The following is a 20,816-nucleotide window of genomic DNA, read 5'->3' on the forward strand; positions in this document are numbered from 1 at the left end:
ATTTGCGATTTTCTAATCTGCTGAGTCCTCCCCAGAATCCAGGGAATTTTGGTAGATTTACAACCAATGCATCCACTAAATCTGAAGCTACTTCTTTTAAGACCCCAGGATGCAAGCCATCAGGTCCAGGAGACTTGTCCGCCTTTAGTCCCATTATTTTACCGAGTACTACTACTTTAGTGATAGTGATTGTATTAAGTTCCTCCTTCCCTATAGTCCCTTGATTATTCACTGTTGGGATGCTTTTAGTGTCTTCTATCGTGAAGACCAATACAAAATATTTGTTCAAAGTCTCTGCCATTTCCCTGTTCTTCATTCTTAATTCCCCATTCTCATCCTCTAAGGTACCAACATTTACTTTAGCCACTCTTTCTCCTTCCCCAGCTCCTGCCCGCCCCCCTTCCCCAGCTCCTGCCCGCCCCCCTTCCCCAGCTCCTGCCCACCCCCCTTCCCCAGCTCCTGCCCGCCCCCCTTCCCCAGCTCCTGCCCGCCCCCCTTCCCCAGCTCCTGCCCGCCCCCCTTCCCCAGCTCCTGCCCGCCCCCCTTCCCCAGCTCCTGCCCGCCCCCCTTCCCCAGCTCCTGCCCGCCCCCCTTCCCCAGCTCCTGCCCGCCCCCCTTCCCCAGCTCCTGCCCGCCCCCCTTCCCCAGCTCCTGCCCGCCCCCCTTCCCCAGCTCCTGCCCGCCCCCCTTCCCCAGCTCCTGCCCGCCCCCCTTCCCCAGCTCCTGCCCGCCCCCCCTTCCCCAGCTCCTGCCCGCCCCCCCTTCCCCAGCTCCTGCCCGCCCCCCTTCCCCAGCTCCTGCCCGCCCCCCTTCCCCAGCTCCTGCCCGCCCCCCTTCCCCAGCTCCTGCCCGCCCCCCTTCCCCAGCTCCTGCCCGCCCCCCTTCCCCAGCTCCTGCCCGCCCCCCTTCCCCAGCTCCTGCCCGCCCCCCTTCCCCAGCTCCTGCCCGCCCCCTTTCCCCAGCTCCTGCCCGCCCCCCTTCCCCAGCTCCTGCCCGCCCCCCTTCCCCAGCTCCTGCCCGCCCCCCTTCCCCAGCTCCTGCCCGCCCCCCTTCCCCAGCTCCTGCCCGCCCCCCTTCCCCAGCTCCTGCCCGCCCCCCTTCCCCAGCTCCTGCCCGCCCCCCTTCCCCAGCTCCTGCCCGCCCCCCTTCCCCAGCTCCTGCCCGCCCCCCCTTCCCCAGCTCCTGCCCGCCCCCCTTCCCCAGCTCCTGCCCGCCCCCCTTCCCCAGCTCCTGCCCGCCCCCCTTCCCCAGCTCCTGCCCGCCCCCCTTCCCCAGCTCCTGCCCCCCCCCCGCTTCCCCAGCTCCTGCCCCCCACCCCTTCCCCAGCTCCTGCCCCCCCCCCCGCTTCCCCAGCTCCTGCCCCCCACCCCTTCCCCAGCTCCTGCCCCCCACCCATTCTCCAGCTCTTTCTCCCCCCCCCCCCCCCACTTCACCAACTCCTGCCGCCCCTTTCCCCAGCTCCTGCCCCCCCTTCTCCTGCCACCCCCTTCCCTAGCTCCTACCCCCCTCCCCCCCTTCCCCAGCTCCCCCCTCCAACTCCTCGCTCCTTTGCATCCTCCCCTATCCCCAGCCTAGGTCTATTTATTCCCCCACCTTCTAACTGCTTGCCCTGAATGCTGTTCATAGCATTGATTTACCCCTGTGCAAAGCCTGGGTGATTGGCGAGAGATATGTAGATAGAAACATAGAAAATAGGTGCAGGAGTAGGCCACTCGGCCCTTCGAGCCTGCACCGCCATTCAATGAGTTCATGGCTGAACATGCAACTTCAGTACCCCATTCCTGCTTTCTCGCCGTACCCTTGATTCCCCCTAGTAGTAAGGACTACATCTAACTCCTTTTTGAATATATTTAGTGAATTGACTCCTTTTTGAATATATTTAGTGAATTTAGTAGATAATATATATTTTCCTTAGAAGCGTAATGTTCTTTAATTCGTGTCTAAGTTAACATTTTAATATGAAGCAGTACTATTTCTTTTTCTCATTACAGTCAGAACCCTGTATTCATTTAAAACTTCTCATTTATTATTAACATGTAAGTGGCAATTATGTTTCATCAATTTCATGTTTGGTACTGCTGCAGCTGCAAGCTCTAGACGTTTTTCCAGCTACAGCCTCTGAAGTTGATTCACATGGAGGCCCGGGACCAGAAAGTCACATTGCTTAAGGAGCAGCATAATGACACCTTTCACAAGCTAGGCTCCTTCTATTAAGATAAGAACTAAGGAAGGTTGTCTAAGCTAAGTTATTAACAGAGAAGGAGCTAAATATATAAGTTTCGCTGTTGTCAAAAGAATGTTTTTATTATGTATTTGTTCTGCAGTAATTGTCTGTGAAAAAGGTTTAGACATTCTAATTAGAGACACTGGTCCTTTTAATGGATATGCATTCCCACATGTGCTCTGTGAAGCGTAGAAACAGATTATTATACTTTACATTGACTCAAACATTATAAGACATGATTCAGACCATGAATTCATGTTGTTCTTCCTTTCTTCCAACTTTTTTATTAACACATTGGTAATCGCGTACAAATAGCTACCTGTGGCCCCAATCCTCGCTGTTTGCTGCCAGAAGGATGACTAATCATGTGTCACAACTGGCTTCAATTTCTTTTAGTCCTAGGGATTTGATTTTGCTATGTACACTCTGAGTTGACGGCAGTGACAGTCATTGGGAACAAAGCAGATAATGTCATTTTGGCACAGTTTTAATATTCTTTTCTCTGTGTCGGACACAGTGTGGTTTCTGGCCCTAAACGAGGACTTGAACACACACTCTAGACTGACACATCAATACAATACTGCAAGACTACTGTATTACCGGATGTGTCATCTTTCAAATGAGATGCTAAACCTGGACCTGTCTGTTCAGCTGGATGTGAAAGACACTATTCAGAGAAGAGCAGGAGTGTTCTGGTGTCCTAGCCAACATTTATCCCTCAACGAACAACACTAAAACAGATTAACTAACTGCTCATTTACATCATTGCTGTTTGTGAGGCCTGTGTGTAAATTAGCTGACATTGTTTGCTTACATTACAAAAATTGTTACACGTCAAAAGTATTTCATTAGCTGTGAAGACCTTTGGAAGCGAAATACACTATATAAATACAAGTTCTTTGTTTCTAGCCATATGACCCTCGACTTGATGGCACTGATCTGTAGTTTGATGATGACGTTTGATGGTGGGGTGGTTCTTTGAAAAACATCAAAAATAAAAGAATTGCATTGGACTTCATTGCCCCAAATGTCTTCATTGAATGCCTAGCTTCCCATTCTAAGCAAGCCTATTGCACACCTTGGGGAGAAAGAGAGAGGAAAGAAGATGCCCGTGCTTTGTCCTGCTGTTTTGAGCTTCTTGCAAAGCTACAATTAAATTATGGGGGCAATATTGACAATGCCATACCTCGTGCAAGCCTTCTGCATTATGGTGCTGCGGAGGAGAAGATTGATAGCATCAACACCTGAGGAACCTCAGAGCACATAGGATGATGGGTAGGAGGTCTTGCCCACATCGGGCATATCGATGCAGACTGTAAGAAGGCTGTGTTTCCGCAAAGAAGTTGTAACCGAGATCTGAGAGTTAATAAAAGCAGACCTGCACCCTAGAAGCGTAAGGATGACTGCTTTGTCAGTTGAAGTAAAGGTTACAGCTGCACTTTCATTTTATGCATCTGGATCATTCCAGGCCATAACTGAGGATGTGTGCACCATTCTCAACATGCAACACATATCTGCATTTGGCAGGTGACTCCTGCACTATATGCCCTGAGGAATGCCGACATAAAGTTCCCCATCACTGTCCCAGGCAATGCTTGACAGAGCTGTGGGCTTCTCCAGGATTGCTGGCTTCCCAAAGGTACAGGGATGCATTGACTGTACCACATCGCCTTGCAAGAACCTTTGGACGATTCCGAGATGTACAGGAACAGAAAAGGCTTCCACTCCGTGAATGTGCAGCTCGTCTGTGACGACGTGCATTGCACCATGGCAGTTGATGCAAGATACCCTGGGAGCATCCATGATGCGTTCATCCTACACGAGAGCACTATATCTGCCATGTTTCAGCAGCAGCCAGAAGGGCAGAGCTGGTACCTGGGGGACAAAGGGTACAGCCTCGTCACCTGGCTCATGACGCCCTTACGCGTAACGCAGACGGAAGCTGACCAGGAATACAACTTGTCGCACATTGCGATGCGCAGCATAATAGAGAGGACCATTGGCATCTTGAAGCAGTGTTTCCGATGCCTGGACCATTCCGGAGGCTACTTGCTATACTCCCCTGAGATTGTCGGTCACTTCACTGTTGTGTGCCGCATAATTAGCCGTCAGGAGGCAGCAGCTGATAGTGGAAGACCCACCTGAGTTGAGAGTGGCTGATGATGAGGAGGAGCAGGAGGACAAAAAGGAAACCCTGCAACTACCTGAACCCAGAGCACGACGGCGTCCTTTGTTTGGCACAGACTTTAGGCTCCACCAGCCCCCCCCCCCCCGAAGCTAAAGGACCAGCTGTGCGGCGACAATTTCAAAAATCATGTTTTTTTTGTTGTAGTGGTCGGGGCCAAAGAAAACGGGCGTAACTCTTGAAATGTGCCAAAAAACGGCATTGAGGAAAATTGAGCCCCTAGTGTGTCATGAATCCTTAATGCACTGCCTGACAATCAGAGAGGAGCCCTCTATTTAAGAGACAGAAAAATGCTGGTTTAGAAAAGTGCTATATACTGGAATATGTGATTACATATATCAATTCTTTGCTATGGGTGTTGTGCAATAATTCAAAAATGCTGTAGCATCCAAGTGAGCAGCGGTTGCTGGCTCTCGATGCATGCTAGTGAATAAAAATTACCCATTGAAACGAAAAGCACATACATTTAACAAGAACAAAAAAGATACTCTGAAGCTATTGCAAAGTGAAAATCTAACCTGAGTTTTGATGTAATCACTCTTGTTTGCATAGTGAGTCATTTAATTATTCTGTGAAATTCTGGCAAATATAGTTGGAGTTATAACCTATATTCAATACTCATCCATAAAATAATTTTCATATTCTAAATATATAAGTCACAAATGTTACATTGGGGTTTTTCAAAGAAATTTGATGTGCTCTTCCTTCTGTCACATCTTCAGATATTGTCAACATATTGTGTGGTTTTGTCTGGTTAATAGCATATAAAATGTAAACATTCCTCTCCAGCCATGTAGCTCACTCCTACTTGGGCTCTGTATGATTCTGTGATGATCAGATTCTTCCAAAGAGAGCTTGGAGATTAGGCTAGCACCCAAGAGAAGAATCATAGAATGATGCAGCACAGAAGGAAGCCATTCGGCCTACTTTGACTGTGCCCGAGCTGTGGCTTGATACTCAAATAGAAACAAGATGTTGGCTGGGGCTATCTGAGGGCAGGAGCCCAACTCTGGCTCTATGTCTCTATGGAGGTGAACGAAAAAAACTAGAAGTCTGCAAAGAAAATATTTGTCAGCTGGTTGGACGTCCCATGCATGGACACCCACATCACCACACTCCAAAGGAAACAGCTGAGAAATTGATGTAGATTTTCTGATTGCCTGATGTATAGTGCACACTCTGTCCCTGTAGGAATACACCCCAAGTACCTAAACAAGCCGAGAGAACCTAGAATAGACTGGCAAGAGCCAAGGCTACAGGTCTTACAATTACGCACAGGCATATTACATGAGCTCATCCAACCAAAACTTCTAACCTTGCCCTGTACAAAGCACTGTTGAGCTTTATGCAGCTTATCCAGTTATGAGTGTCCTATTAGGGCATTTGCTTAAATGATTCTCTGAAGCCAACTCCGAAGAATCCTACGCTCCAATGATGAGTCCTATTAATATACTAAGATGTCTGCCCAATCATCGATAATTGGCTAGAGTACTGCGATGTAGCTCAAGTATCAGATTACCGGGTTTGCCGCAGAAGTTTGACTTGGTTCCAATTTTCTATTTGCAGTCAAGACATCTCAGAGCAACCTCAAGCTCACAGATTTCCAACTTAGCTTTGCAGCTACTGAAGGAAAATGGTCACTTGGTCATTTTGGCAACAGATCAGCATAGGTTGGAGCCCTTTCTAGGCAGAGAAAAGGTGCCAAGAATTCCCTCTAAAGTGCATGGTGCAAGCCATGGAAATGTACATCCTTGGGGTAATTTGATGAATTTGTGTTCCGGCTTCACTTCCTAATATCTGGAATTTAGGTAGTTGTTCCCACAATTTTCCATTCATTACTTTTAACTGTATGCCAGAAATGCAAATTTGTAAAATTAACTTCTATTTCTGAACAGTTCCACAGATTGGAGGAGTAGGCTTTCAACAACAACTGCTGTTTTCTCTGAAACCCAACCTTGGTAATCACTGAACTTTGGTGTTCTCATACTGTCTTCATTTAACAGTCGCTGTCATTCAGCTCTGAGATTCCTCATTAGCTATGGAAGACATCTGCCTTCAGCATGTTGAACCCTTACAAAACAAGCAGAATGCCGTATCCTAGACTTGCTTATCTTCAGTTGCTTAATCAAGGTTCTTGCATGAAGGGATTTGACCAAGTCATGGCTGCACCTCCAGATACTGAGTGGCATTGTAAGGCAGAACCCTCCTTCCATGCAATGGTTTCCTGCCACAATTGCACTTCACACTTTAATTTTGGATCTTGCATGTGGGCTGAAGGAAGCTTTTCCTTTGCATACTTAGTGGCTCTAAAGCATGAAAGACACACATCTTGCACTCCACAGTTTTAACCTACATTGGGACTTTGCTGTCATTGAAGAAAAACAAGTAAGAGCAGGACATAATTTTCCCCTTTGCAGTGTGGTCTCAAAGAACAATTTTCAATCTAAAGCTGGCATCCACAAGAACCTCTAGTTACTGATGGGAGTTACTAGTTGAGCTTGATGCCCGGTGTATCTTCTAATTGATACATTCGATTTCTCATCTTGTCATTATACTGCATAGAGGTTCACCCGCCACCATATTTCACCAGTTAGCCAGTAATTGAAGATAGTGAGTAGAATGCACTAGATTCCCAAGCAAGTGGAGGGAAAGAAGAGTACAGTAGGTTGCACTGGCATGGGACAATGGGTCAAATGCACTCTGTGTACTAAAATGTCATTGATTCAATGGTGCCATCCAGCACATCATTAGACATTGAATAGGATGCATAACAGCAATGACCATGCTTTCAAGTGAATATCCCATCTATTTCTACTTGGAGCTGGAGTGAAATCCAGAATTAGACCACACACTTCATTGTTTCCAGCTTTGAGTGTCACATGAGGTACTAGATTAAGAGAAAAAGCTAGATAAAGAACTTATAAAGAGAGGGACTGTGGGGGAAAAAGTCAATGCGAGGCATTACACAGTGTGAGAAACATACCAAAAAGAGGTGAGACAGGAATAAATGAGAAAAGGAGTTGAAGATAAACAAACAGGTAACGACAAGCGACCTATACATCGAGAGTGTGAGCAGACAGATGGGGAGTGAGATATAGAAAGAGTTAGTGGGAACATGGAGGGAGACGGTTGCAGGAAAATATTTTTTTAAACTTGTTAAATTTTGGTCATGAGCAAAAGCCACAAGAGATAAGAACATAATAGGAGCAGGAGTAGGCCATTTGGCCCTTAAAGCCTACTCCACCATTGAGTAAGATCATGGCTGATCTTCTACCTCAGCTCCACCTCCCCGCACTATTCCTATATCCCTTGATTCCCTTAATATCAAAAAATCTATTGATCTCTGTCTTGAATATACTTAACGACTGAGCTTCCACAGCCCTCTGGGGTAGATAATTCTAAACATTCACATCCTTTTAGAGTGAAGACATTTCTCCTCGTCTCAATCCAAAATGGCTGAGCCCTTATCCTGAGACTGTGACCCCCTAGTTTTAAATTCCCAGCCAGGGGAAACATCTTCCCAGGATCTACCCTGTCAAGCCCTTGAATTTTATACAATTCAATGAGATAACCTCTCATTTATCTAGGGAATATAGGCCTAGTCTACTCAGTCTCTCCTCATAGGACAATCCCCCCAGGAATCAGTCTATTGAACCTTTGTTGCACTCCCTCTAAGGCAAGTATATTCTTCCTTAGGTAAGCAGTCCAAAACTATACACTGTATTCGAGGTGTGGTCTCACTAATGCAGTAAGACCTTTTTACCCTTGTACTCCAATCCTTTTGTAATAAAGGCTAACATGCCATTTGCTTCCCGAATTGCATATTTTTATTTAGCTTAAGTCTGTTATTTCTATGCTGGCATATTATATAACAAGGTATTTTATTAGCCATTCAACTCTCTGGTATAAATATATTCAATTAATCATGCAGTATACCAGAAATACAACAAATTCTGTATTTGAGAACATGTTGAATAGCTCTTAGTTTTTGTTGCTTTTGTGTAAATATCTTTGTGCATGTGATGTTTTACCAGGAATCTTTAAACAGCTGTAATCTGATGAAATGCATACTTAAGGGTAACATTACATGATTTTGAGCTGAAATACGTTCATAGTAGATGAGGAGCATAAAACATTTTGGTGATTTTTATTTGAGGTGAAAACTTGCCTGGAATTAAAATATTTTGGGCAAGTTGGGACATTATTGGATGTTATGGAATTCATATATATTGGAAATATAAATGCTTCCACTAAACTGCTCTAAATTGTTTTTAAATGCAATATAATTTTTCATGCCTTTGTTTTGTTAAAGTTTGGTAAACACTGGTTTACTGGAGCGGTACTTGTGGGAGCTGGGAGCACCACTGACTCGCCCGAATCACAACCAGGATATTAAAGCTCAGGTCAGTATAATATATACAGTTTAGATCATTGATATTCATATGAAGAAAGATCCTTGTATTAAAATTGAATTTCTACTACTGACACTACTTCAACTTACAGCAGTCATCCAAGAGGCAGACTCGTCATCTGACCAAGTCCACAATCTACGCCGGGGGTCCGCAGCCCCTTGGCTTCCTGGAGAAGATTTCAGGGGGTCCGCCAGTTGGTTTGTCCCATCACTATGCCATAAACATCAGTAGTCTCCCCTGTATATTGAGAAGAGTAGAATAGTCTCAGTGATGCAAAGACTGTGCATGCCCAGTCAATTCAGATACTTGTTGGACACCGTTTCGAAGGTTGGACAAGTTCCTTTGCGTGTCATTGACCTTTACAGCAGTATTTATCTCGGTAGCTTTTTTTTTGATCCAGCCCTAGTCACTTCCACATTCATAAACTACTGACCGCTTTTAACTATTGAATAAAATAGTGGGAGTTCTAACTTCTCTTCCGAGGGATTAAAACCTGAGTTGGAGATGGGGAAATTCCGCGAGTTCGGCGTTGCATGGGCCGAGGTTGCGCATGCCTTCCTCTCAACCTGTTTCTTTTGCTCGTGCGGAGCTGCCCTGTGTTGGTTGGAAGCCGCTCGTGACGAGACTTTTTTTTTTCTCCTGGTGTTTGAAACCGGGAGGAGCACCATCAATGGAGAGTGTGTGCTCGCCATGTGGCCTTGGAGGGGGTGAAAGGGGAGCTGAAAGAGACGTTCCCGTTTCTCGGCCTGTGACAAGGGCCATAATAATCGGGCTCTGGTGTGACTCCAGCCTTATCGCGATATTTAGTTCTCACGAGCCAACAAGTTTCACATTAAAACAAAAATAATAAATATATATGCTTAATTGTATAACGTTTTTATGCAGAAAAATACTTGTATTGTGCTTCAGAGGTTCTGTGGAATTTTTATAACACAGAAGGGGTGCCTTGGAAGCATAATGTTTGAGAATCCCTGATCTAGACCATTATTACTTAGTATAACAGTCTCCATATCTCATCATCTTTCTTTTGGTGGCTAACAAATGCCAACCAAAGTTCCACTCTTGAGTAGAAACACATTTGCCTGAGGTCCGTTGCAAAATTGATAGTTTTTGTTTTGTACTACTCCCCAAAATACTCTGTCATATTCCTGATCAATGTTTCCTTGACCTCCTGCAGCATGGGACCTGACCACTCCCATTCCGGTTTTGTGGTGACAGCAGCATCTCTGTCTTCCTCCTCAATCCTTTACCGTTCCCTTTAACTTCCTGCTTCTCAACTATTTCATTTTCACCCAACAACATTCACAGCATAAGTCATGATCCAAGCTGAAATGCAACATTCAAACCTGTGTCACCCTAATATTATAAACCTCTAGCTTCATGCATTTACATAAGAACATAAGCATAAGAACATAAGAATTAGGAACAGGAGTAGGCCATCCAGCCCCTCGAGCCTGTTCCGCCATTTAACAAGATCATGGCTGATCTGGCCATGGACTCAGCTCCACTTGCCCGCCCGCTCCCCGTAACCCTTAATTTCCTTATTAGTTAAAAATCTATCTGTGATTTGAATTCATTCAGTGAGCTAGCCTCAACTGCTTCCTTGGGCAGAGAATTCCACAGATTCACAACAGTCTGGGAGAAGAAATTCCTTCTCCACTCTGTTTTAAATTGGCTCCCCCGTATTTTGAGGCTGTGCCCCCTAGTTCTAGTCTCCCCGACCAGTGGAAACAACCTCTCTGCCTCTATCTTGTCTATCCCTTTCATTATTTTAAATGTTTCTATAAGATCACCCCTCATCCTTCTGAACTCCAACGAGTAAAGACCCAGTCTACTCAGTCTACCATCATAAGGTAACCCCCTCATCTCCGGAATCAGCCTAGTTAATCGTCTCTGTACCCCCTCGAAGGCTAGTATATCCTTCCTTAAGTAAGGTGACCAAAACTGCACGCAGTACTCCAGGAGCGGCCTCACCAATACCCTGTACAGTTGAAGCAGGACCTCCCTGCTTTTGTACTCCATCCCTCTCGCAATGAAGGCCAACATTCCATTCGCCTTCCTGATTACCTGCTGCACCTGCAAACTAACTTTTTGGGATTCATTCACAAGGACCCCCAGGTCCCTCTGCACCGCAGCATGTTGTAATTTCTCTCCATTCAAATAATATTCCCTTTCACTGTTTTTTTTTCCCAAGGTGGATGACCTCACATTTTCCGACATTGTATTCCATCCTTAGCCCATTTGCTTAACCGATCGAAATCTCTAAATTATGGTTGCCCTTACACTTATCCAACATCAGCATCGGTACAAAGTAATTTCTTCTTTCCACCAGTGCTAACCTTATGCAGTATAAATCCAAAGTTAGGACCTGACCTAAGTCTGGAGCAAAGCAAAGTAAGAATTCCTGCTCTGACGTTTGGCTTGGTTCTGAGAGAGTCTATCTTTGTGTTTCCGGCAGGGGATGCAGATTGGAAATTTGGCCATATGCTGTGCATGATTTTCTGATCATTCAAATGAATGCGCAAAGTCTGAAAATTATGCATTATAGTTTGGTCAACGTGGAAATGTTTCAAATTAGCACATTTCTGTTCTTGTATCTTGCATAAATAATGCATGATCTTTCACAGTTTACCAAGTTCCACCACTTGTACGTTATCCCATGAATTTGTGCACAAAGAAACAATTTGAATGTCCGACCCATGCTAGATTTACCACAGGTGTACAGTAGATTCTCTGTTTCCACTGTGGAATTTTTAAGTTGATGTCTAACGCTGAGATTTTGTTGTGCAGTGTATATAATAATTGTTTTTCTCTGCAGGTTTTGAGTCATCTTCAGTATCTGTCCTCTCTTTCTGGACTAATCCAGCCGTGTTTGATCTTGCATCCAGAGCACATAACCCTGGATGACTTGTTAAAGCCATTGCTGTCAAATATATTCACAGTGCTTTGTATACGATGCAAGGACTATTTTGGTAATATACTTAAATTTTTCCTCTTTCCTCTGTGTAGTGCCCATATTTTTTGCACTTATTGTAAAATAAGTGCATGGGTTTTCCTGCTCATTTTTGTGAGAGAAAATTATATTAGATTCAACTGTGAGGAAGTTATTTAGTCTGGAAAGTACCCTTGATTTTTCATCATAGTTATTTCAACAATAGCAACTTGCATTTATCTCATGTCTTTAACATAGAAAAAAACGTCCTGAAATGGTACACTGAGATTGTAATCACAAAATGGCTGTTGAGCCAAAGGAGATATTAGGAAGGGCAGTGTGTTTTAAGGAGGGCCTTAAAGAAGGAGAACGAGTTGGTGAGATGGAGGGTTTTAGGGAGCGAATTTCAGAGCATGTGGCCTAAAAGGCTGAGCGCACGCCCACCAATAATGGGGTGAATGGAAGGGGGGATGCACAAAAGGCCCGAGTAGGAATAATGGAGAGTTCAGATGGGGATTTAAGGGTTAGAGGAGTTTACAGAAATGAGGCTTTAAAGGGATTTAAACATTAATTTGAGAATTTAAAATTTGAGCCATTTAAAATTTCAGCAAATTTTGCTCGGCTCCAATATAAAAAGGTAATTGAATTCTTATAAGGACCTTTATTTTTTTGTCTAAATGCTCTGTCCATTGGTATCTTTGAAAAAAGTGGGCTATGGTAAAACTAGAAATGAAAAGCTTCTCCCAACAAGATAAAACTGACACCATGGCTCTGATATTTAGGGGGATGATGTAGGATAGTGCCAGGAAACCCGCCAAGACCGGGGTTGCAGATATCCTGCCAAATTTAACCATAGGACTTCATTATAATTGTTTTCTTTTTTGTTTCCTGCCCAGCAGCCAACTGGATTGACAGGCTGGCCGACTGCCAGGCGTGCAAGCCTTTCATTCCTCATTGGGCAGAGAGAGTGATCAGACTTTGTGCTGAATGAAGAAGTTCAACAACCTTCCTACCTGCGTTGGGATTGAAGTTGCAGATCATTGTGGTTATTTTTACACAGCAAAATCTGCCTCTGTTGTGTTTCTGCCTGCCTGACACAATTAACTTTTGTCTTGAGTATCTTTCATCATAGACAGTCCCTCAAAATCGAGGAAGACTTGCTTCCACTCTAAAAGTGAGTTCTCAGATGGCTGTAAAATCCAATACGGGAATTACAGTCTCTGTCACAGATGGGACAGACAATCGTTGAAGGAAAGGGTGGGCGGGGAGTCTGTTTTCCCACACGCTCCTTCCGCTGCCTGCGCTTGTTTTCTGTATGCTCTCGCAGACAAGGTTCGCAGTGCTCAGCACCCTCCCAGATGCTCTTCCTCCACTTTGGCCAGGGATTCCCAGGTGTCGGTGGGGATGTTGCACTTTATCAAGGAGGCTTTGAGGGTGTCCTTGAAACATTTCCTCTGCCCACCTGGGGCCCGCTTGCCATTTAGGAGTTCTGAGCAGAGTGCTTGCTTTGGGAGTCTTGTCAGGCATGCGGACAATGTGGCCCGCCCAACGGAGCTGGTCGAGTGTGGTCAGTGCTTCGATGCTGGGGAAGTACCTTTATGGTTATGATAGCAAAGTTCTCACCCATGCTCCTTCATACTTGTGCAACAATGAATTGTCGAACAGATTCACATATGCTAAGCAGGAGTAGCTGCCACCATCATTTGAATTTGAACACCTCAAACCCAAGCAAACAAAATAGCTTCAATGTATCAGAAACGTAGAATTACTCCTGTGGAATAACTGATTACTTTTGATACGAATTAAGAATTTTTTTTTAATATATTCGTTCACGGGATGTGGGCAAGGCCAGCATTTATTGTCTATTCCTATTTGCCCTAGAGAAGGAGGTGGTGAGCCACCATTTCAGAGGGCAGTTAAGAATCAACCACATTGTTGTGGATCTGGAGTCACATTTAGGCTAGATCGAGTAAGGGCAGCGGATTTCCTTCCCTAAAGGACATTCCCTAGCTGTCGAGGTGGGATTTGAATTCATATCTGTGGATTATTAGTCCAGGCCTCTGGATTACTCATCATCGTAGGCAGTCCCTCGAAATCGAGGAAGACTTGCTTCCACTCTAAAAGTGAGTTCTTAGGTGACTGAACAGTTCAATACGGGAATTACAGTGTCTGTTACAGGTTGGACAGACAGTAGTTGAAGGAAAGGGTGGGTGGGACTGGTTTGCCTCACGCTCCTTCTGCTGCCTGCGCTTGCTTTCTGCATGCTCTCAGCAACGAGACTCGAGGTGCTCAGTGCCCTCCCGGATGCTCTTCCTCCACAGTCTAGTGACATAACCACTAAGCTACCGTACCCATAAATTTAAAAATAGGAGACTTGTATTTATAAAACCCTTTTCACACTGGAAGATTTCGATGTGCTTTACGCAATGAATTTATTTTTGGAGTGCAGTGACTTGTTATATAGGCCAATCTACTTACCTGCACTTTAAACATCTTCGCATTTTAGTATGGAATCTTAGTCGAGGATATTTCAGTTTCTCTTGTGATTGTTTATCTTCCGTGGTGCCATGGATAAATGTAGCAGGAAAATTGCTTTTAGTCTTAAATCAATAATACTGTTTAGCTTGCTAGATTTTTATAATTCATTTTAACTAAGAATGTCAAACGTTGCCAGCAAACAAAAAAGTTTAGAGCTATAATACAGTTAGGGAGACAACTGGTTATTAATTCTATAAGCAGATGTGAATGTTTGTAGTGCTATAGGTACCTGCTTTCAAATATAACACTAAACATTAGCTAAGGGTTTTGCAGAAATAGGATAAAGTCAGAATGCGAGATGTATATTGTTACTTAGCATTGGCTGTTAATAACTGGAAATTCTCTTTTTTAAAGGAGTGATTTTTCAATGCCAACCTAATAACTATCTGTGTTTCAGACTGTGAGGTAACATCTGCTATCTACCAAGCATGGACAGACTTGTTTATCCTTTTGAACATAATTCTACGGAAAATTGGTCAGGCTACATTCCCAGCTGTCGTAACTGCTGCAGCAAAGCAGTGGGCTGCTCTCATAGGTAATATGAACCAGCTAAAGTGTGCATTATCTGTATTCAGGAGAATAGATCCCCCCTTGGGTACTTTGTTTCACTGGTGCCCACATTAGCTAATGTACTATTTCCATGTGCGTAACCAAATTTTAATCCATACAGAACAAGTATTAATCCTATTGTTTTTTTGCACATACAATTAATATTGCAGGGACATTACACAGAGTTTGATACTGTTTATCACCAGTTTAGCAGCACTTGGCAGATTTCGTCTGTTGCATCGCACATCACCCCCTCAACCTACCACCCTGCATACAGCACTGTGATAACCAATTTAGAAACCAGATAACTACTTAAAGCATTGCAGCATATTTGAAAGTTAGTTTTCATTTGAACAAACTGAGCATAAGTTACAAGGATAGCTCAGTGTAAGCAGCAGGCCGGTTACACTCTGATTAAATCTTTAATTCAACACATAGAATATTATGTGTCACCTGCCTCTGCTTTCCTTAAAGCATTCTTTATAAATTAATCTCTATGGGGTGAAATTCATTGTTGTAAGCACCTGTAACTAAGCATGCAATATTGCAGGAATATTTTAATATAGTTTGATTTATTTTCTCATTTAACAGTTGCCTGTTGAGTACCGAGACATCTTTTCAGTTGTTCCAATTATCTGTATTTTTCCTATAACACCAATGGAAACGGTTTTGTATACATTTGTAATCTTTGTTGGAAGCAGAGAAGAAGAACTTCTCTCCCTTAGTTGTGTTTGTAAACCATACAAAATTAGTTTGGAATTGCCTCTTTTCTCACAGAATGTTCTGCCCTCTCCTGTCTTCACAGTGTGTACTTTCCCTGGCACCCTTCACTATGTATACTATTCTTCATGTGTGAACCTTGACAGTGAACATCTGCAGGTTACTCAACTATGGAAGGCGTAACATCCGAGTCCTTCCCTATTCTCTCACTCAATGTCGATAGCCAAGCATTTTCCAGCTACAGTGATTGGTCGCAGAAACTCTCACTGATATTTGCCCCGAATATCCCGGAAGCACTAAGTCCATTTGTAACTCCCCAACTTTCACCTGACTAAAACTAGCTAACTTGGCACATATCCAAAATTGAAACCCGAGTCCCTTTGGTATGTATAGTGTAACGGTACGCTGAGTTTTGCTGTTGCTATTGCAGTGTTGAAAGAGTTAGGTTTGTATTGTTAAATGAATATTTGTTTGTCTTTTAGATACCATTTCCTTGTGCATTCAGCTGTCTACCACCAGACCCTATTTGTATATAGTATCCTTGCAATTCATTTCTCTACTCCTGACTGAAGAGGGACAGAGGCAGTTCCAAATTGGAGCAGAAAGCCACTCAGTCCAGTGTGTGACCCTTACTGAGCTTTTAGATGGAACTGAAGGGGCTGAATCATCAGGCAGTCGGCTCTGTGAGAGCATATTACAGGTACACTGCAAAAATTCCGATGCAAATTCATTGTTATTTTGAATGTATGAAGAATCTAAATTAGCCAGTATATCGAAAATATTTGTAATCAAGCTGCTTGGCTTTATTTGCACAACTGAATTATTACAAGATACCATTACAGAGCTGTTTAAACCTCAGCATCAAAGTCCAGGAGAATCATATTTTGAAGATTATTAACTTTTTATTGGTATTTTGATCTCTACACTCCAGACAAACACCATCAAATTGTCAGGTTTAGAAATGAAACAGAAGACTCACTCCCAATCTCCAATGCTTCAGATTGGCCACTGATTTGGCACCATATTATCCCTCTCCTGTCCCTCTCACAGAACAGCATTTGAGTACAATGGATAATATAGTTGTCAGCTCAATGCGTTCGAAGCACATATTGAACAGATATTTAACACTAGCACTGACCCAACTGCACTTCCTTATTGGAGCTATGCAGGATTGCATCTATCTGCCTGCAATTTGAATCGGTAAATGGCTCCAAAGTTTTTTCGCAGGAACAAAGCCAGGTCAGCATGGATATTTGAAAGCCTGTTCTTTGGGAACAAAGATTCCTGTCCCCTCCTTTTCTCTGATCTCTTTAAAATTCTCCAACGGGTTAGAATAGTGCATGTGACACTAATTTTCATAATTCATTTTTGGATCTGAAAATTCTTGCTTTTCCAACATTTCATTATGAAGCATTGAGGTGGATTTTGTTGTAAAAATAACAGTGAGGTTAACACCGCTCACTAATTTGCATGGAAATCGGATAGCAACTGCCACAAAAAGCTATGCAATGACGCTTTCTCGCCGAGAGGCTCGCCATTCAAATACGTAAGTCTTAATTATTGCCAAACAACCCCTCTGGCACTAATTATTGTTGCAGATTTTTTTTTTAATTAAAGTAAAATTCAACTTAATCCAATCTTTCTTTCCTTTTTATTTCACTTTCTGTACCTGATTTGACATTGAATTCAATATTGTAGCTGACTTCCTAGTTCACACTCTGCGCTGCTCATTAACGATTTTTCAGTCTGATTGGTGAGCTACACAGTTGCTTGCCCTGTTCACCCAGATCCCCTGTAGAGGGTGCTGTGCTTTTTGGCGCTCTAATTTACAATATATTCCAGTGCAAAATCCCATAGAAAGTCTATGGGAAAGTGCAAGTGTAATGAATTCCTTGATGCTGTTCATACAACGCTGACTGCAAAATCTGGCCCAGTATCAAGCTAAATATAAGATAGTCACTAATAAATCAATAGAGAATTCAGGAGAAACATCTTTACCCAGAGAGTGGATAGAATGTGGAACACGCTACCACAAGAAGTGGTTGAGGTGAATAGCATAGATGCATTTAAGGGGAAGCTAGGCAAGTACATGAGGGAGAAAAGGATATACTGATAAGGTTAGATGAAGAAGGGTTGGGAGGAATCCTTTCAGCCACCATCTTGGATTCTGGACTCAGCTGAGCATTTACTAGTTTAAATAATGCTTATAACATAGATATAAAAAAAATTACAACCCTTACTGTTAGAAATGCCTTTAATATTTTCTGTCTAAGGCCGAGATGCATTTTTGTAAGCTGCAGAAACTAAAAGAGAAGCAAGCAAATAGCTCCCAGCATGCATTTCTGCCTATACCTATAGTATTTTTTTTAATATAAACAGAAAATGTTGGGAACACTCAGCAGGTCAGGCAGCATCTGTGGAAAGAGAAACATAGTTAACGTTTCGGGTCGATGACCTTTCATAACTGGAAAATCTCTGGCAAAACTGGAGATTTTTTTTATGATTGACAGTAAGAATGGATATTTAGAGTGTGTGAGCGTTTGGTAAGTCCCTATCAATGGAGATTACTGAGAATGAAAGCCCCATGCAAAACCTTTTGTTAAAAAAAAAAGCAAAAACAAGTTAAAGCAAAAACTGAGGTACTTTTGAAAACAAAGGTTTTATATACTATATGTTAGCTGGTCTTCTGCAAGTAGTCCGAAGCTGTAGTAAAAGATTCATGCACTGATGCAGCTGAGGAGAAAACTGGTGAATGAGGAAAAAGCAGAACTTTATATTTTATGTTATTCCAAGTACTTTTATACTGAGAAGTCAATTGTTCATATACACAGCAGCAAGTTCTGGGAGGACTGTACCATTGTTCAGGTTTGTGGAAAGATTCTGATGAAAAGTCCCGATTAAAATGTATATTTCAATAGAATGTGTTGGTAACACTTAAGTACTGTTGCAGAGATATTTGGTAAAGAAGGAAATATTTAAATGAATTTCATCTTTTCTTAAGTTTTATGTATTTTATTTTGTCTTCACTACAAAACTCACCCCCTAAACAGATGGGTGGAAAGTGTCTGTTTCCCCTATTGCACTCAAAACTTTACCTACCAACCAACGCACCTACATACCTGCCATAAGTAAGAAACCAATCAAAAAATACTTACTTCATTGTCTTTGGTGATCTCTTGCAAACATCTTGCCAAATTCTTTCACTGGAGATGTGTGCACCCTTCCTCACACCCAGTAACCCTTTGTAAAAGCACAACATCTCCATCACCTTGAGCAGTGCCACAGCACATTCATTTAAAGTCCATAGATGCATACTACTTCCTGTCTGTCATATTTCCTCAGTTGCATGGCAACTGTCATTCTTGTGATGTGCGGTGTCTGTGTCATGCTTTCACCAGATTGTCTTAAATTTTGTATTATTTAATCTTCAACCGATTGCAATTGAACAGGTAGTTCAATGAAACAAACATGAGAAATGCAGGTAGTTAAACTTCCAGTGGAAAAAGTACTTCTGAAAACATTCAATCCACAGTGGTCATCCAGGAGACTCTTATCAATAAATGAAAGAAGAAGGGAACCAACCAAATCACTACCTCTTGTCCCCCTTTGTCCTTCTCAACCTATCTGCAGCCTTTGACACAGTTGATCACACGATCCTCCTCCAACGCCTTTCCAACATCATCCAGCTGGGTGGGACTGCACTCGCCTGGTTCTATTCTTATCTATCTAATTGTAGCCAGAGAATCACCTGCAATGGCTTCTCTTCCCGCTCCTGCGCTGTTACCTCTGGTGTCCCCCAAGGATCTATCCTTGACCCCCCCCTCCTATTTGTCATCTGCTTGCTGCCTCTCAGCGACACCATCTGAAAGCACAGAATCAGTTTCCACATGTACGCTGATGACGCCCAGCTCTATCTCACCACCACCTGACTTCAACCCCTCCACTGTAGCTAAATTGTCAGAGTGCTTGTTCAACACCTAGTACTGGATGAGCAGAAATTTCCTCCAACCAAATATTGGGAAGACTCAGGGCTGGCGCAACCATTAGGCGAACAATGCGCTCGCCTAGGGCGCCAAAATTTAAGGGGCGCCAATAACAGATCTTGCGGAACAGTTTACTTTGTAGCTTCACGGGTTGTTGTGCTGAACAAACTCTGGAACAATTCATCAGAAACTAAACGGTTGGCTTCCAAGACAAGTTACACTTTTAAAATAATACAGACCGTTGAGTTTTGAACAGTTGGCCGTGTTAATGAGAGAGTTTATTTTAATTGAATGTCTTGGTCGATGGAGACAGCACCATTTTTACTCTAGAGTGCGCATCCTAACTGGTTCTAGCCCCGGAGAAGCTGTTAAGCCTGGCTGAAGTTTCACGGGCTAACGGGATTGTGCAGCCACTGACTCAGCAGAGAGAAGGATGACTCGGGCAGACTATCTCGCGTCCTTCCTCCTGCATCTCTTGATTTCCATGTAACTCAGCCACGATGTCAATTTCTTCTCCTGCGGATGACGCACAGAAGGAAAATCCTACCCCGGAGTTGGTGCCTGTTGCTGCCTTTCAGGACCACCGACAGTCCAGAAACAACAAAACAACAACGTGGCTTCTTCTCATATGATATTGTTATTGATTTTTATTATTAGACCAATTACCTTTTCACAACGGTGGACCCACATAACCAATGCCATTTTGGGACCATGCTTTGATTGTGCATGAATCACGACTCCTTTAATGTACAATCAAATGCAAAAACAGATCCCTATTTACCAAATGCGTTTCTTCAAATTCATGATACACCACTGTTTAATCCTCATTAAATTGCCCAAGCATGTTGCGCTTGAACCAAGATTACACTTGAATCCGGATTTCTATGCATTGCAGATAACCTGGATAACTTCCAAATCTTGACCGAATTATCCATTATGTAACAGGATCTGAAGGAAATTTTTTTCTCACACGAAATCTATCCCACTTTTCAAATACTACTTGTTTTAGATTAAGTTGACTGCAATCCCTTCCCTGTGCGTTTAAATGGAGCAAGCAACTTGCGACAAGGAACTCATTGAAACAGGGGCAATGGGTTGACAGTATTCTAAAGTCAGATTATGAATAATTATGTACAATATCTTGGGGACCATTCCCGAATGTCTCCAGCCACCCCAAGGTGATTCTGTTGTTTTGCTTGATGGGTTCTTCTGTATAGTTCCTGAGCACTAACTTTACTGGGTTATTCGGGCAAGTGTTTATATACGATCCAAA

General features: G+C 43.2%; 1 protein-coding gene across 3 annotated transcripts in view; it reads left to right on the forward strand.

The window, feature by feature from the left end:
* rttn (rotatin) overlaps window positions 1-20,816 on the forward strand; it is a 422,229-nt gene that overhangs the window by 251,009 nt on the left and 150,404 nt on the right. For all 3 annotated transcript variants that reach the window (XM_070888469.1, XM_070888467.1, XM_070888468.1), the window contains exons 37-40: window positions 8,722-8,812; window positions 11,640-11,793; window positions 14,689-14,826; window positions 16,043-16,260. In XM_070888469.1, the coding sequence (XP_070744570.1) occupies window positions 8,722-8,812; window positions 11,640-11,793; window positions 14,689-14,826; window positions 16,043-16,260 (601 nt within the window). The remainder of the gene's footprint in view (window positions 1-8,721; window positions 8,813-11,639; window positions 11,794-14,688; window positions 14,827-16,042; window positions 16,261-20,816) is intronic.

The sequence above is a fragment of the Pristiophorus japonicus genome, chromosome 1 (genome assembly GCF_044704955.1).
Source record: "Pristiophorus japonicus isolate sPriJap1 chromosome 1, sPriJap1.hap1, whole genome shotgun sequence".
NCBI lineage: Eukaryota > Metazoa > Chordata > Chondrichthyes > Pristiophoridae > Pristiophorus > Pristiophorus japonicus.